The following is a 17769-nucleotide window of genomic DNA, read 5'->3' on the forward strand; positions in this document are numbered from 1 at the left end:
AGACTGTCAACTGGTTAGCATTTAGTGTTGTGCCAACACTCGGGATTCCCGAAGACCAGAAGATGCGATCCCTAAACTGATTCCGATTCAGATTCGAATCTCAAATCGCAACCATTAGGCATAGGAATCGATATTTTACTGCAGTCAACAAACGTCCATGACAGGCACGTCTGACAGTCAGCTGTCAAGCATTCCGTCTCTAAAGTTAAAACTCGCGAAGTGCAGCTAGGAAAACTGGAGAGAAAAAATTGATTTTACATTATCCAACCACTTCCGAGTGGCAGATTCGTGAGCACAGGATAACTGGAAGGCGTAATAGACACACTGCGGAGTGCTTTTTGGTGATTGGATTTGCAGGAGTTCTGCAACGGAGAGTAGAAGAATCGCAGAAGTTCTAGAACAAATTGCTTTGGCGTACGTTCGACAGACAAGGGGCGGGCAGTGTGACGAATAGTCAAGCAAGCAACGACGGAGGTTTCTTACGCACCACTCGGAACGAAGCAAACGGTATGGAAACGGTTTTGTGTGTTATTCTGGAGCTTGCAAAGCGTTTGCACAAATATTTGCAACAACATATGTACAGAATGTTAAATCGGTCCAAGGAATGTTGTCTATTTTTCTTGCTTTTTTTTTGGCTAGGCAGAGCATCCAACCTCAAGCAGAGACAACTCTGAGTATGTCATCACAACAGGAGCAACCACAGCAGCCAATCGTGCGGCACATTCCTATTCATGTTGAAGGGCGCTCGGAACCGCTGGTAAACAAAAGTCCCGAGTCACAACCGTCATCACAACCTACGCAACACCATCCGTCGGGACACGATAGCCCAAGTATGGAGATGCCGATGCCGAACCAAAATGACTTCTTCAAGCATGGCAGTATTTTTGATCGAGCGCGCAATATCCCTGTGCGGACGTTCACGACCCCTAACCGCGTGTTCACGCAACCCGGATTCAAGCGTGAGCCATCGCCAGGTGCAACTCGTTCGACCGGGTTTCCCGACATGGCGGACCATGTGCGGCCCGAGGCTCAGCCTCGTGGTTCTTCGGTCCCTAGACAAACACCATCTCCGCCGACGGCCTCGTCGACGAGTCAGCCGTCGAATACTAAACATGCACAATACCAACAACCTCCTAACGTGGCACCCCAGCAGCAGGAACAGCAGCAACCTGTCGGTCACGATCAACCTGACTGTCGTCCAAAGGTGTCGGTCAAGGAGGATCCAATCATGAAGATTCAGAAGATCCAGAGAGATGTGCTTGCGATCTTCGACCAAGTGGAGCAATTCAAGGGCGGGAAAGATGGCAAGATGGACAAAGCTTATATCTATCTGGACGAAATGTTGACACAAAACCTTCTCAAGTTGGATTCGATCGATGCCGAGGATCAGCCGCAGATAAAATCCGCCCGAAAAGAAGCTATCAAGAGTATAAACACCTGCATCGCGGTGCTTGAGGCCAAGGCCGAAGCTGGTGCCTCCGATAGTGCGAACGCTAGTTCCACGTCGATCAGCAAGAATAACAGCAGCAATGGTATCGGTAATTCAAAAGATGGCACGAATGGTACGGACCAATCGATGGCCAATAAATCCGCCTCGAACGCGTCAATTCATCATTCGTCGTCCAACTCTAGTCAACAGCTGCAGTCGAATGAAGGTTCGAAACAATAATGAAGTAAGCAAATTATCTTCCGCTTTCCTTAGACAACAGTTTTCCATTCTTAGCCCAAATCAAAACCGATTCCAAAGTTTAAGTTTGCTTCAGCCGAAACAATGAATTTTTGTTGCTTCATTCTTATAATTACGCAAACTGGGTGCCTCAAATAGCTGGTGCAGTGACAACAATGCGTTTATCTTAGAATATTCAGTAACGTTTCACGACGATCGTTGGAACCATGCCGTATCGGAACTACGTGGCATCCTAAGGGCCAGAGATATTAACGGGCAAACCTTAAAAAGCAAAAGATCCCTTAGCCTTATCATTTTATCATTGTTCATTCTTGAATACAATTCGGTCCGCATACGTCCGTCCTATTTCGTTTAAACTTTGCTGATCGAAGTTAATATAGGTCAGCGCGTTAGGATTATGCTGCTTTGTAAAAACAGAAATTCTTTTTCTTACTCATCGTACGCTACTCAACGAGAAAGATGCAAAAAAAGTTTCAAGAGGAAGCTTATTGCCTTGATTTAGTTGTTCATTTCATTAGGTAGCGACTAAAAAACTGTGAATGATTCTAAACTATGGCAAATGGAACACCTATACAATGGTTACTTTTTGAATTAGGGTTTAGAATGGAAAGAGTTGGTGGTTTATTAGGATGTTTCAGCAGAAAGTTCATTAGTGAATCAGCAGGACACGATTGAGATATATTTATTTTTCTTATTGTTTAGTTTATAATTATTTAACAGCAAAACAAATCATTTCAAAAATGGGACAGCAGCTGGCAGCTAGAGAATAGATTGCAACAAAAAAAAAAAAACAAGTTAGACGACATAGGAACAGCATCAGTAACATAAACTAATGAACAATTGGAATCGTAGCGGTGTGCCGAGGACTGGAAGAAGTGCGTTAAAAATCGACGGGTGCAGTGAAATGTTCATATTGGTTTAAGAAACAACGCAACCATTAACCGTAAATAACTCTTGAATTATAATTTTAATAAAACAAAAAACTCACCAGTTTGTTTTAGACAATAAACTTTAATTACCATGTCTAAACACGATGCTGCAGTTCCAGTATAGAACAAGAAATGGCAAAAAACGCCGCGATGTATTAAATAATTCGGTTCAACGTTTTCAGCAACCACGTTGTCTGGCACATGGCCAGGAATTTATTTTCCATATTTGAATGATTCACACTCTTTCATACTATTGACGACTTCTTCCAACGAAATAATATTCTGACAAATGTATCCTAAATCATAACCTATAACAATGCTGAATAAAAGTGCAATTAATCCTTAAATAAATGCTTTGTGATTAATAATAAAAGTTTAATTATAAACACTGCTTAGCGAATTTTTTTTAAATCGTATGGCAACACTGTATTGACTGTCATGTCGAGCATTTCAAAGAAACGTCAAGCCTACCAGAGAAGCATTGAATTGTTTACCACGAACACCGTGCTTGCTGCTGCTGATTGCCGCTCTTTAAATCGAGAATATACCAAGACGAAATACTTTATTTAACACGCAGTTTAAAAGAAGGATCTCCCACAAAGGACGCTAATTTTCCAAGTTTAGATAAACAGCAAGTACTTGAGTTCGCCATGATTATTCCGGTGCGTTGCTTCACGTGTGGTAAAGTGATCGGCAACAAATGGGAAGCGTATCTCGGGCTTCTGCAGGCCGAATATACAGAAGGGTAGGTATTGCTAAAACCAACAGAAAGTATGATAACAGAATATAAGAATAATTATAATGTTTCCTACCTAGTGATGCTCTGGACGCTCTCGGATTGAAAAGATACTGCTGCCGCCGGATGCTTCTCGGTCATGTAGATCTAATTGAAAAGTTGCTCAACTATGCTCCATTGGAGAAATGAGCAGATATTGTATTGTGTTTAAGCTTACTTTATTGATGCGTGTTATTTTGTAAAAATACAACTATAGCGTAACATAACACATTAACATATTATTTATGCATTTATGAAAGAAAAGTATAATAAAAAAATGTTATATTTGTATGTGCCCTAGTGTGGCACCAGCTTCCGTACTCCGATCCTGTACGCGATGTACTTCGGGTGCATCCCTTTTTAATCGATTATTCTTTTTTTCTTTGTCTTTTTACGCATTTTGTTTCTAACATCATTCAGTAGATTATTGTATTCCTCGTCTGATGTTTCTACGTTAAATAGTGTTGGTACATCGGAAGAGTTATCCGATGAAGAGGATGATTCTACTGAATATACGATTCGATTGATTTTACCAGTCGTTTTTATGGGACTATTATCATGTCCACTCTTGTTAGGAGATCCCTTGGCTTTCCGTTCTTCTGCAGATGGATGTGATCGAGGCGACTGTCCCTTGGGAGTTTCAGCAAGTTCGTTCAACTTAGAGTTTTCTGTTGTCGTATCAGTTCTTGTGCAATATTTTTCACTTCCTTTAACAAATGTGTTTATCAATGAGTGCTTGCTAACTAAGGCACATGAATGCTGAGACTTGATTTGCGCAAAGCAGTACCTACATGACTGTGTACAGCCATGCTTGCGATGACTGCGGTAATCATCTTCTTTTTTAAATGTTTGGAAACAAACATCACACATGTATTCTAAAGGTTTTGCGTCCTCAGGACCTCGTGAGATTTTCAGAGGAAACAGCGCTTCAAGATATTCCGGATGAGCCATACAATCCATCACTAGTGGTATCAAACATCCACTTGATGGTGGTGTTATCCCCGGTTCGTTCCGTTTCCTTTGCTTGTGTATTGATGTATCCGACGAAGAATCTTCCTGTTTGGTGTCGCCTTGCAAAATTGGCAAAAGAGCTTCAAGCTGTTTTTCGAAACTTCCTAACCGTAGGCTACGTTCCAAGCTAGATTTGCGGGTTTCCCTTCCTCCTGAAACCTGTGGTGTTGAGGATCGGCTGCGATCTGTTTTGTCTGTTTCATTCGATGATCCTTTTCTGCGTTCTACGTTTGAAGTTGGCAAAACCTTGTTTACCCTTGCGCTGCTATTTTGCTCCACAACCGGCAGTTTCGATGCCATACTTCGCTCGGGGTTACTGTGTTCCGAGGAATCATTTTTTGAATCGCTATCGGCAGACGTTCCAGAAAGAACTGCATCTATAATAAATAATAATCGTTCATTCACATAAAGACAATCTACATTGTTCTTTCGTCCAAAGGTTACCATTTTCTTGCGTGTCTTCGATGGACGTTTGCTGGGCCTGGAGTACGAGCTGGTTCATCTGTGCGATCCTTTTTTTGTTTTGACGTTGTACGAGATTGTTGTGGTTCTTCAACAAGCACTTGTAACAACTTACACAGATGAATTTCACCTGGTCAGTGGGTAAAATCTGCGAAAATGAAATTAGATTCAACTAGCACCCGTTTGTACAGAAAGCACAGACATAATACCTCTACTGTGTAGATATCTTTAATCAACTGACGAATTTCACTGGCGGGTCCAAGGTCTATCCCAAAGTTTGTCGTTCTGTCGAGATCTTCCAAACATAATCGACATATCTTCGATGTTTTAGCTCTTGATTGCTCCATGGTAATGTTTCTTTAAATACACACTACGTTCAACAAGTGGTATCGAATTGTAAATTTTCTGTAGGTTATGAGCACAGAAATCTGAACCAGAAATCTCTGGTAGAACAGACCACGACGAGGTAGTGCCCGCCAGAACATGACAAGTGTCAACAATTTGTTTACAATTTATATTAACCCTTAATATACTGATCTTTGTTCATGAATTGTGAATATGAATAATATTTGTTTCTATTCGTAATCGTAATCAACATGAATAAAGCTGTGCTAACTTATAAGTTAGCAGTTAGACAAGGATCAGTCGAAAACGGCGTGATGGTGATAAGGGAAAATAATACGCAGCCATTATCCAAGCCGTGCCTACAACACCTCTTTTAAATCACTTCGTTAAATACCGTTACTCAAAATAATCCTTTTTTAGTTTTTGATCAAAAAGTGTATAAATTGATTTATGAGACCACAGGAAGCATGGATTGTGCGAAGGTATGGATTCACAAATGGTAAAAAGAGAAAGAATTGTGATGAGGGAGTGCACGAAAGAGCAGGAACTACAAAAGCGCGCGCACCGGGCAGCACATATTAACTTCCCCAGCACGTGCTTTATTTGTAGACAGTTGTCTCCATCCCGTTGCTGATCCACTTAGAACTGCTGGGCTGATGGGGGGAAAAGTAACCGGGACAAGGATAGCACCAGTGCTCCAGCATGCCAAGAGGAAAAGGAAGTCGGGGATAGCTTCGGCTTTCACCTTCGTCAGGGACGGAAGTAAAATTCATTCCATCCGATGCCATTCCCAGTGCAGGAAGCGTGCGCTAGAGTGACAGAAGCCAGCATTTCGTAGCTTGAAAGCCGTGGGTGGAATAATTCGTTTACAGTTTGTTTATTATCCTGTTGGCGGGTTGCAAAAATGCGAAACTACGCGTAGTGCTGTAGTGCTGTGGACGTGTTACACATCGCAAAGTACTCTCTTTAGTGATTTAAAGGGAGGTAAAATCCTTGCTAAACATGGCCCCATCATTGACCTCAAGCCGCTGCACCGTCTTCCTGTGAGGACAAGAACTTAGCCGTTCTTTCCCGCTAAATAATTGGAGCTTCAGGTGTCTAAAAGTTTGCGCGGGTCGTCTTGCAAAAACGGAAACAACCTGCCCGGTTCATATTATTCACCCAACATCCACTGAAAGTGGTACAAACATCTCAGTCGGCTATCAGCGGAAGTGGAAAAAATCGCTGGAAAAACATGGCAGAAGATTTATCGATCAATAAAAATAAGATGTAAGTGTGTATATACAGCCATACACATAAATAAGTGCTCGTTTCAGAGATAATTGCTTGTCGTTTCACTCTCATGCGCTTTCACTCCACCTAAAAGGAAAAGTTCGCGTTGCGCGATTTTTTTCCTCATAAAAAAGGAAGAGAGCATCTTCTCCTACTCGTCATTTATTCTTACGACTGGATTTTTTAAATGTTTGCTAGCTGGAGGGTGGATGATGGCTTACCCGTAAGCTTCCTTGAAGATGGACGAAAAAAAAAATCAAAGATGGATGCCATTGTTCTTCATGCATTATGTTGAATGATAAAAAAAGTTATATCATTTGATGTTTGGCTAAAACATATTTATGAAACTAACCCGATAAGTAGCACAGTCATATTTGTTTATGGGCAATAAATTAATTTATGAAGAAAGAGAGATACAAATTATACAATTTATTAATGCACCCTGTTTGAAAAATACAATTTTTCTTCTAGATTAACCCAAAGATACGGAAATAGTAACAACGATATTTGCAGATTGTGTTTGAAAAATGAGCCACATATGGAGCCGTTGTTTTACACCAATCTGTTTCCTAATATTTTGCTCACGAAAAAAATATACGATTGCACCTCCATTCAGGTAATACACGTGGACGGATTTTAAACGGAACGTCTGGTTTTAAATTTTTCCATTTTTTTTACAGATCATTTACGATCGTAACCTGCCGATGTTCGTATGCAAACTGTGCGCCAACAAGCTGGACGAGTATGTGCGATTTCGGGAGCGGTGCGTGGCGAACGACGAATTCCTGCGGAACGCCTTGGCGGCCTTCGACATGGGAAATGGTGCTGGAAATTGTTCGGGCATCATTAAAAAGGACCCGGATGGTAGTCCCCCGCCACCGACCAAGCTGGCGCAATGTCTCGGTGTAACGCCAATCGAACTGAACCGTGCTCTAGTGGCTGCAGCGGCAGCCGCCACAGATCACCAAACGGCAAAGCGAGAACCGTTGGATTTAGAAGACGACGATGGGTCGCAGAATGGACGGATGTATGAACATGGATCGCAGACCAGTTCACCGGATCGCAGCAGCGACTTGGTGGGAGATTTTACACACGGGAAAATGCACGATGCGATATTTAGGAGTGCAAACCTGGTCGGAATTCCGAGTGGAATTAGTGAACCTCAGCATGAATCGCCCCCGTATGTGTGCGAAATTTGCTCGAAATCGTTTAAAATACGGCACCATCTTCTTGTGCACCGGCACACGCACGTGGATAGCCATAACGAATTGCCAATCAGCATGTTGAACGGTGGAGTTGGTGGTGGAGTTTCAGGTGGTGACGGAGGGGGAGCTACAGGAACCGGGAAACAATCGTACAGCTGCCCGAAATGCACCAAAGTATTCGTTAACAAGGGAAACCTGCTCAATCACCTCGAGACGCATACGAACGAGAAGAACTATGCATGTGAAATTTGTTCGAAGACGTTCAAGTACAATGTGCAGCTACGGTTGCATATGCGCATTCACACCGGAGAACGACCGCACAAGTGCGAAATCTGCAATCGCGGATTTTCCCAGCTGTCCAACCTAAGGTCCCACCGGAAAACCCACTCCAAAGTATGTTTGGAAGATCAGAATCATAGCTCAGAAGGCCTTGAATTTGTTTTATTTTTCTCCTTAGGTTAAACCCTACAAGTGCCATTTATGCTTAAAAAGTTTCACCGTGCTCGACAACCTTACGGCGCACAGTGCCAAATGTCTGAAAGACAAATTCCGATGTTCACTCTGCTCGAAGTCGTTCGCCAAGGAAGGCAACCTGCTGACCCACCTGCAGTCGCACAGCGAGGGCGTCGTGGAAAAGATGTTCAAGTGCGAGATGTGCCCGAAGAGCTTCAAGAACAAGGAAGACTGGAAGCGCCATGTGCGCGTGCATACGGGCGAAAAGCCGTACACGTGCGACATCTGCTCGAAGGGGTTCGCTCAGAAGGCCAATCTTCTATCGCACCAGAAGACGCACCTAAAACCGAACGTTATCTTCAAATGCGACCGTTGCGATCGTACGTTCCGGACGCAAAAGGTACTGGAAATGCACTTTCCAAAGTGCGGCGTTGTAGGTGCCGGTTTGGCGGTGTCATCAAGCCCCGTGACACCACGGTCCGAGTCGACACCGGTTGGTTCGCCGAGTCCGGTGACGACTGGGACGCCGGCTACCACCGCAACTACACCGACGCTTTCGGAGGCTCTTTCCGATCTGCTGCGATATGAAATAGCACTGCGGGCACCGCTGGAGCTTCAACAGATGCTGCTTGGACACATGGATCGCAAGAAGCCAAACGTGACCGGTAGCGGGGGCAAGCCCACGGGACGTCGATACCGGTGTGACGTGTGTTTCAAGGGTTATTCACAGTATCCATCCTTGATAAAGCACCGAAAACTGCACTTCAAGGTACCTCCGCTAGTGAAGGTTCTTGGCGCCAAGGCAAAGAACCCACCGGATCATAACGACAGCGTCACCTGTGACGATGGTGAGGAGATGCAGGCACAGGCGGTAGGACCGCTGGTATCAGCGCCGGACCTTGCGTGTGACCCGGAGCGACCGTACGGCTGTGATATTTGTGGTAAGAACTTTAAATACAATCGGAACCTGAAGGTTCACGCCAAGCTGCACATCAGGGCAAACCGTTTTAAGTGTGACAAGTGTACCACCACCTTTGAACAGGCGGAAGATTTGAAGCACCATCTGCGCACCCACCCGATCGCTGCCGAGAGGATCTTCAGCTGCGAGTACTGCTTGAACCGGTTCCGCTCGAACGAGGACCTGAAGCGCCACCGGCGGTCGCACACCGGCGAGCGGCCTTTCCGGTGCACACGTTGCCCGAAGGCATTCACGCAGCAGTCCAACCTGCGGGCCCACACGAGGATTCACGAACGACCGCCGCCGACCGCATGCAGGGCCCTCCAGCCGGAAGGTCTACTCTACCCGGGACGGATGCAGGATCTGGGATGGAAGCAGGAATCGTTTCCCCAGGAATGCCCGCGGAACCAGCAAGAGAACCTCAGAGATGTGTAATGTAGTATTTTTAGGATACTGTTTTTTTTTGTGTGAATACGAATGCCGTGCATTATATTCCGAGTAGGCCTTGCATTTGAGTTTTCTTTTGATACCACATTGTTAACCCATTGTTTCCTTTCCTATTGGATGGTGTTGTGTTGATAAATGTGTTTTACTCCACACATGTGCAATTGTGATTACTATAGGAATTAGAATAAATGTTGTTTCGTGTATGAGATAGTCTATGATTATATTTTATCTATTGCAACTACTATAGCAGAGATAATGCAAGGAGGAATTACATCATAACATGGTCAGTTCAACCTGTTGAAGCACTTGCTTGGATCAGGTATCCTTATGACATTCCACCAGGAAAAAGGATGCACCAGCCTCAGGCTGACATGATATTGGGGAGTTAATGGTAAACATCGGTTCCATTAACATACAATTCTTGGGTTCTTGTTCATACAAGAATTGCTATTCACAAATTGGCAATTTTAGCAATTATTTGAACTTGCGACAAGTTGGTGTGAAGCTTCACTCAATTCACCTTGGTCATAAGGTAAATATTTTGCTCCAACGACAACCGCTGTCAGTCCCTAGCCGAACAACAACTGTGCAACAGGAATTGTGCAGTCGCGCAAAGGATTCCGTAGTAAACAGCGGGGTAGTGCTAGCCATAGTTTAGATTTTCGAGTTTTCTCGCGTGCTCCCCTTTTGTGGATGCCTGTGTTTTGCGTTACTATTTTCGACCATGGAAGTCGAAAATCGGAACATAAAGCAGGAAGCAAACAAGTGAGTAGGAGTGGAGTAAAACATCAAAAGAAACGGGGGGAGCCTGTGGATTTCGTGGAGTGATAGGTGGTTTATGGAAACTTTCGTTGATTAGCAGAAATCATTTGCAAACAGTTGTTTTCCATGTCGCCAAAAGTGTCCTTTTGAAAAAGTGGGTGCGATTTTGTGGTGCCCCTCAAAATATGGTAGCGATTTTTTCTTTTCTTCTAGTGAAGTTCATTTTGGTACGATGTCAGAGATAGGACTCTTCAAGAAGCTGAAAAGAGCGAACACTGAGACGGTTGTGTGTGGGTTACGAAAGGAATTGGAAAGGCTCGGAATGAAAAACAACATCCACTTTTCCAATGAAGGACAGCGGGATGTGAGGATGTTTGGAAAGATGGTCAGAGTGCTACCGAAGACGAACGTAACAGTAACAACGAGAAAAGAAACAGAACCACAGTGAAGTAACGTCGTCGAGGGCATCGTCGGAAGGAGCAAAAATTGCATCAATAACACAGTAGCCCCCCCATCGTGTGCGCAAGTATGGGTAATAGAGCAAGCAAGAAGGAGGTCAACCAAGCGAGCGGGAAGGAAAGGCTGTTGCTAGCGGGTCTGTTGACCACGAAGTAATATCGCGAATGTAATAATGAGGATCGCGAGAAGCACGTCTCCAAGACGGCGGTTTCAACACAACACGGCACACATACACAACACAGCCACACAATGTGCCCAAGTGTTACGTTCGCCGAGCGAATGTCCGAACGAAACATGAACACAATGAAAGCGGGTGGTGGATCTCGTTGTTCGTGATGTTTCTACTTAACCGCGGCCTTTTGCTAAGAATGGTAAAAGGAACGCGATAACCGCGCCGTTGACTGTCTCGCGAGAGTATTGAGCGAACCTGTCCAACACCGATGCAACTTGCGGCCGCATTCGTGGTGCATGGCAATGTATTGTGTTGATGCAGTCGCGCCTGCATACGGATTTGTTCCTTGAAAATGCAAAAAAGCGCAGCTACAGCATCTCGCTAACGTGTTGTGCACGCAGGCTGCGAATGTATGCGTTGTTCTTCCTCGCATTACTTTCATCCACGAGTATATAAAGGGCGCGCGGGGCAACCTGAACTGAGAGCAAAGAAAGCAAAGAAACTGGTTTCTTTCGCGCTGTTTTTTTGATTTTGCTTTCTTGACCCGCCTACCACCCTGCCCGCCTTACGTTTCTGTTGTTTTTCGTAGCGCTGTACCCAGCACAACACGCGTGTGGAGTATGCATGTGTGAATGCTGCGAAAGAGATCTGCTCTCGTTTTGTTCGCGCTATTCGCGGCATACTGTGTTTCTTCAGTATTAAGACTCAATTTCGTCGTGAAATAAGTTCGCTACCAATATGCAACTTTTTCTTGTATTATGCTTATGACCAATTCGAAGTAACTCGTTTTAGTGGAGCCGACGCCGGTGGGATTGAAGGAGCGGAGGATGGTAGTGTGAATGAAATTGCCAACAACGAGCACGAGATCCAAGAGGAAGAGATGATGCATGCCCATACGAAAACTATCTACAGCCTCAATATGAACGTGTGTCGCCTTTGCCTCGCAGAAGGACACGGCCAACTGCAGCCAGTTTTCTACGCGCAGGATACGCCGGACGAAATCTTGCAGCAGAAAATACTGGAGCTAACTACTGTAGAGGTTTGCATAACGATGGTGCGATGAGTTTTTCTCCACATGATTGCTAACGATTTTCTTTTCCGCGTTGTGTCAGATCACTTATGCCACCGATTTTCCTACTGGTGTGTGCATCGATTGCCTAGCAAAATTAGACGAGTATTCTCTCTTTCGGCGCCAGTGTATAGACAACAATGAAATACTAAAACTCAAATACTACGAGCTGAAGGCGGTTGAGGAAAGCTACTGTAAGCAGGAAGAAGACGAGATCGCATCACTTAGAGAACATCACAACAGCAATAGGGTGAGCAGCACCTCGACGAAGCTGCCGTTGGTGAAGAAAGAGGAAGGATTCGTCGAAGTCGAGAGTACTACTGCGGAAGACGTGCGTAATCGAACAGGTGGAAGTAGGGGAGAAAGTGGAGAAGATATGGGCGCCGAAAGGCAACATCCAGAAGCCCCGTCCACATTTGTGCCATTTCTGGAGGATGGTGCTGGGGGTGAGATTATAATCGGCGAGGGGAATGACAACGAGGAGGAAAACGGTGGCCGAGAGCGTTTGGTGACCGCTGGAACGAAGATACAGTACGTGTGCGAAGATGGGACAATGGCGGAGTACGTAACGTCGGGGGCGATTGTGCGCCGGGAAAGTGTTGGGCCAATGATGGAGGAAGACCCACAGGAAGGTCATGAAATTTACTATACGGTTGGATCGGATACGTACGCAATCCAGGCGAACATTCAGGCAGGTTATCCGAATGCGACAAACTTCGTTCCGCCGGAATTTGAGAATCAAACCGAGATTGAATGTACCACCGTAGAGGAGCATCTTCCCGAGGAGTACGTCGAGCTGGAGCAGCAGCAGCAGCAGCAACACCAGCAACAGCAGCAAATCAGTGGTACGGTGACAACAGGCATGCCGACCGTTTCCGCCACAGTCGTCACCTCCAGGGGTCTGCACGATCGGCCCTTCGTTTGCAAGCACTGCAAAACGAGCTTCAAGTACGAGCACAACTACGATCGCCACATGAAAAACCATGCCAAGGTGCTCTACCGGTGTAGTAAATGCTCGAAAACGTTCGTGAAGCTGCGCAAGTGTCAGCAGCACTTTGTTAAAGCGCACTCCTCGCAGCGGTACGAGTGCGACATATGCTTTCGCACGTACAGTTTACCGACGCGACTGGAAAACCACGTTATCGAGATGCACTCCGTCAACGGGGTTTATACCTGCGTTCGCTGTGAGGGCGAAATGTTTTCTTCCTATCTCGACTTCAAGGCACACCGGATGCGCTATCATCCAAGGACAAATGACAGTGCCGGTGGTGTTGGTGGCGGAGCAGACACCACGGTGCCCACGATCATCAAACAGACGGCTTACGGTGACGTGGTTCACATGCAGGAAGTGCTAACGCTCAACCCGCAAACGATTGACTCCTCCGTCAGTCCCTCCCCGAGCTCGGATGGTTGCGAGTTGGAAGAGGACCGGCTTCCGGAAGATTCGTTGGCTAACGTGAAATGCACGAATATGTCACCCATTGAAACGAGGAAGCGATCGAGTCGCGGAGCCCCGACTTCGACCACAACGCAACGAACACGGCGCGCGAATGGTCGCAGTGCAAAAGGGACACAACGCGGAATCTCAACACCACAGAAACTCCTGTCAGCACCTGTCCAGCAGGAGGTGATTCTGATTGACGACGACGAACAACACCACTCCATCAATAACTCCCAGGACTCCAAGAGGCCTTCGCGAGGTGGATCGGTAGTAATGCTGCATACAAACGGTGGCGCGGTCGATACCACAGCTAATGCAAGTGCGGCCGTTCATCGGGAGCTCCTGCAACAGATCGAGGAAAGCGAAGCGAAAGCCTCCGGTCCGAAGGTGTATCCGTGCAAAAGCTGCGAGAAAACGTTCGTCCATCTGAACAACCTGAAAGCGCACGTCTATGCCGAGCACGACAATGACAAACCGTTCAAGTGCAAGCAGTGTCCGATTTCGTTCAAAACGAAAGAGATTCTGGTGATGCATATGGTAAGCAACTCTAGGCACTCGGCGTTTACTAATAAGCCTTGACAAATTTTCTACTGAGATTTTCTGCAGTTTCACACGATCGAGTCGTGGTTGTAAGGTTCAAATGGTTCATATTTCTTCTTACACCTTTTCAGCTGCTCCATACGCAAAACAACAGTGCAACCTAATCCCGATAGCCGGTCCTACCCAGCATCCATATAGTGACCTATTATTATGTGCCAAGTTAATCTAACAAAGAGGAAGAGTAGCTGGAATGGTATGATAAGGCGATCCACATACATCCTAGGCGTCGAAAAGCGGCCATTTTTGTAGTAATCGTTCATCCATATTGGAGTTGAACATATTGGAAACTGATAGATTTCAACTCAGCGTACCAGAGAGCGGATATGCGTGAAGCGTATAGACAAGGATAATAGTAAGAGATAGAGCTTCCCTGTATCGTAGGAATAGTGAATGTCTGCATATCCACCTACTTAAGAAAAGTATCCTCTTTTCAATTTATTACCACTTTTGGTGCTTTCATTTCTAGGACATGAAAAGGGAAAAGGTATACTTGATCCTCATTCAATGAGGCCAACGTAGAACACTCCTCCGAACCGTTTGAGCGTTTGTCTCTGTCGGCGGTGATGGTTTCTAGTTTGGTTTTTAGTGTAACATTAGGTGTATTCATCACATTGTGGCCTTCCAGATGTTGTTTTATGCTCAAAACTTTCCACCCTTGTCATGCTATTCATGTTTTGTGCAATATAGCCGAAACGTTCAAGGAAGGAACTTTACCGATTAGAATGAAGAAGAAGAGCCGTTTACCGATGACCTGTGAGCATATTGTGTCTTTTGATTATTATTATTATTATCGTAACTAGGTGCTTCCGTACGCATAAACTGATTGCTTAATGCGCCATATATGTTCTTCGAAGGAATGTAGGAGTGTAAGTGAAAAAAATCTCGCTTAGGTTGTAATCTGCTCCTGTAGAATTAGTACTTTCATAAGAACGTTGGAGTTTTCAACTTCGTGGAAAAGAAGGGAATACCTGTTTCAACGCAAGTATTTTAAGAAATTGATTGATTTTTCTTATATCTCGGCTTCGTAGGTTATTGATTTGAACGTATATTTATTTGTTTTACGTTGTCACTTTGTTTTTAAAGCAGATTTTCAATGCAGAATCAGAAGAATGTAGGCAAGTCGAGGTAGGCGCTGGACACGTTGCAATGATCGGCATAGAAAAGCAATATAATCCACAACGCAATAGCAATAGGGAATTGGAAAAGTTTGTCTTAAAATATGGTCTCAGTTGAGTAGTTAAATTTATTAAAACGTACAACGAATTGTAATATTGTTAATACGTAGGAAAGAGACACCTGTTGATTTTTGGCACCACCAAGGACCAGAGTTTAGTTGTTTAGTAGATCGGTATTATCGGTTGTTAACGCACAAAAGTCTTTTGACAATAAAACAGGCGGATAACGCTTTATTTTCGTTTTTCTTAGCCCAACAGCAAATGGTTAGGTTTGCCTAGTTAGTTGCAGCGAGTTTCAGGACCTAAATTGCAGACTGCTGAGAGCGCAAAACGGCGGAAGGTCCCATTTAAATTCTCCGCGTGGAGAATAAGCCATACAAGTTGTGCAAGCGTTGTAAAGCGCAAACTTATTAAAGATTCCTTTAAAAACATTAGCTTTAGCAAATCTCCCGTGTGTAACGCAACTGATCAGATCAACTATGTAAGAGGGTGGTTTGAGTGGTTCCGCTCGTACCAGTTTGATTTTAAACAATATTTTAGGCTAAAGTGTAACAAAAAATACTTCGCAGATTTCACCACAGTTCAAACGCAATTGGAAACCTATTGTAGAACATAAAATACAATTTAAAAAAGTGCAAATCCTGTATTCGCGTTTCACAGGAATGAAGGAAGTAAAGGGAAAAGCTTGCAAAGACCAGCTATTAATAGATAGATTAGGCAGAAGATGATAGGGTAATACCAGGATACATACATTGATGTCATTTGATGGACATAGTAAAGCTCAACTTCAACAACTTCAACAAACGTTTCAATAAATTGTGTAAAAGTCACGATTTGGTTTGTTATATGGTATATTTATTCCATTTTTTTGAAATTTCATTTTAATTTATTCAATGTCATCGTCAACGTCCTCGTCCTGATGGAACTCTTGAACGGCTGAAATTTTTAGCACCTCATGTGCTCCTTCGTCGCCATCGTCTTCATCGCCGTCGGATTTGGGCGACGTGAGTTGCGGTTTCTTACGATCGTTCTTTTCTTTCTTTGATCCAGCGGCAGACTGAGACTGAGCCTCCAGCCCAGCGGACCAGGTTCCACGCGGTATGTCCGAGTAAGCGGCCGGATCCATCGGATCTAGTGGGGCCGACTTCGGAGGGCCTCGCGGTGGCCGTCGATCACGATGGTCTCGATAATCACGCTCCCGATCACGATCACGGTTTCTGTCCCTGTCGCGTGCCCCGAAGCGATTACTTTGGATTGAAGCAGAAAAAGGAGAACGAGCTAAATTAGATCTAAATCAGTAGAATCAAGAAACATTATACTTACTCATCCCCGCGAGCTGGAGGACTTCGATCCCGATCTCCTCTGCGATCGCGGTCACGATCACGGTCTCGATCTCGCTCGCGTCGATCACGATTGCGGTCACGATAGTCTCTATCACGATCTACCTGGTCGGCAGCACCAGATTCACCGGCACCAGAATCATTGCCGGACGAAAATGTACGCTGCCTTTTCTCGTCCTCCCTTTCCCCTGATCCGGGATGTTGTTTAGCTGGCCGCTTCGGGGGGTTGACTATCGGTGGTTTTAGATTTTCCACACCCGGCCCAACATTGGACGAACCTAGAGCGGTCGTATTTGTCGGCCCTATCAAGGGTTTCGCCGGAGGTGGATAACTTTCCACAATAACTGTGGGCGGCGTTGCCTCACTTGTCGCATCCTTTTGCTTTTGCTCCTCCATCAGCTCACGGCGTAGTTGCTTTGCACTCTTGGTCAATTTCGCATCTGGGTGTGTGGGAGGCAGCCAAGCAACAACACGAGTGTCCTTATTGTAGAAATAAAAAGCCTTGCATCCGATGTCGTACTCCTTTCGCCAATTCTTTGGCAACGGATAACGCTCCAGCAGGCGCTTGGTTCGCTTCTCGTACTCCTTTTCGATCTCAAACTCAACCTCCCCGTATCGCTTCACGCAGTACATGGTGCAGAGGTGGTAAATGTTGTACTTGTTCTGACATCCGTCCACTGACTGGTAACCGTATCGTTTGGTCATTTTTTGCTTCATTTTTTCGGTCCACTCCAAGGCCGGCGTGCTTTTCTTCTTCGATGCATATTCGTACGCCTCCGGATTGACCTGATCGTACTCATCGTAGTCCTCGGCAATGATTTCTTCGTTGATAACCTCCGCATCACGCCGGTCGTCGTCCACATCGTCGTCCTTCTCATCGGACTGGTCGGAAGTGTTTTCCGAATCGCGCTCCTTGTTGTTGTCCTGATCAGAATCTTCATCGGCGGTACCAGCGGATAAGAGTGGTGGTTGATTTTGGTTCGCTCCAACTTTCTGCGCATCAGATATGATGCCACGTTTGGCTAGGCGCTTTAAGAGAGCCTCCGGCAAAGTCATTCTTTTTCGAAAAATCACACTAACGCTAATTATACTCCAGCAAAATGGAAAACCTTCCCAGAGTTAAGCACCCGATAGTTTTGTTTTGTTTATGCACTCCGACTTTGACAGCTCCGCCATACTCCGCAACCTCACATCACCCTTGCCCTTT

The 17769-nt window shown here is 45.1% G+C and overlaps 6 protein-coding genes across 6 annotated transcripts; 4 read left to right on the forward strand and 2 right to left on the reverse strand.

The window, feature by feature from the left end:
• Positions 1 to 230: 230 nt before the first annotated feature.
• Positions 231 to 2481, forward strand: LOC131266482 (BAG domain-containing protein Samui). The gene is made up of 2 exons (XM_058269064.1): positions 231 to 507; positions 640 to 2481. Exon 2 carries the CDS (start codon positions 677 to 679, stop codon positions 1667 to 1669), a length of 993 nt encoding a protein of 330 aa, XP_058125047.1. The 5' UTR covers positions 231 to 507; positions 640 to 676; the 3' UTR covers positions 1670 to 2481.
• A 617-nt stretch (positions 2482 to 3098) lies between these two features.
• Positions 3099 to 3620, forward strand: LOC131271354 (DNA-directed RNA polymerases I, II, and III subunit RPABC5). Its single transcript, XM_058272757.1, has 2 exons — positions 3099 to 3361; positions 3433 to 3620. Exons 1-2 carry the CDS (start codon positions 3267 to 3269, stop codon positions 3539 to 3541), a joined length of 204 nt encoding a protein of 67 aa, XP_058128740.1. The 5' UTR covers positions 3099 to 3266; the 3' UTR covers positions 3542 to 3620.
• On the reverse strand, positions 3604 to 5316 carry LOC131271353 (uncharacterized). The gene is made up of 3 exons (XM_058272756.1): positions 5074 to 5316; positions 4847 to 5012; positions 3604 to 4779 (listed from the first exon to the last, which is right to left on the reverse strand). The coding sequence occupies exons 1-3, from the start codon at positions 5209 to 5211 to the stop codon at positions 3752 to 3754; spliced, it is 1332 nt and encodes a 443-aa protein (XP_058128739.1). The 5' UTR covers positions 5212 to 5316; the 3' UTR covers positions 3604 to 3751.
• Positions 5317 to 6443: 1127 nt separating this feature from the next.
• LOC131270456 (zinc finger protein 665-like) lies at positions 6444 to 9537 on the forward strand. The gene is made up of 5 exons (XM_058272434.1): positions 6444 to 6478; positions 6953 to 7097; positions 7162 to 8079; positions 8144 to 9080; positions 9182 to 9537. Exons 1-5 carry the CDS (start codon positions 6444 to 6446, stop codon positions 9535 to 9537), a joined length of 2391 nt encoding a protein of 796 aa, XP_058128417.1.
• A 639-nt stretch (positions 9538 to 10176) lies between these two features.
• Positions 10177 to 16043, forward strand: LOC131261314 (uncharacterized). Its single transcript, XM_058263319.1, has 4 exons — positions 10177 to 10309; positions 11730 to 11976; positions 12050 to 13984; positions 14119 to 16043. The coding sequence occupies exons 1-4, from the start codon at positions 10269 to 10271 to the stop codon at positions 14149 to 14151; spliced, it is 2256 nt and encodes a 751-aa protein (XP_058119302.1). The 5' UTR covers positions 10177 to 10268; the 3' UTR covers positions 14152 to 16043.
• A 21-nt stretch (positions 16044 to 16064) lies between these two features.
• Positions 16065 to 17703, reverse strand: LOC131261315 (uncharacterized protein DDB_G0284459-like). The gene is made up of 2 exons (XM_058263320.1): positions 16546 to 17703; positions 16065 to 16469 (listed from the first exon to the last, which is right to left on the reverse strand). Exons 1-2 carry the CDS (start codon positions 17616 to 17618, stop codon positions 16109 to 16111), a joined length of 1434 nt encoding a protein of 477 aa, XP_058119303.1. The 5' UTR covers positions 17619 to 17703; the 3' UTR covers positions 16065 to 16108.
• Positions 17704 to 17769: the final 66 nt, after the last annotated feature.

The sequence above is a fragment of the Anopheles coustani genome, chromosome 3 (genome assembly GCF_943734705.1).
Source record: "Anopheles coustani chromosome 3, idAnoCousDA_361_x.2, whole genome shotgun sequence".
Lineage (NCBI taxonomy): Eukaryota > Metazoa > Arthropoda > Insecta > Diptera > Culicidae > Anopheles > Anopheles coustani.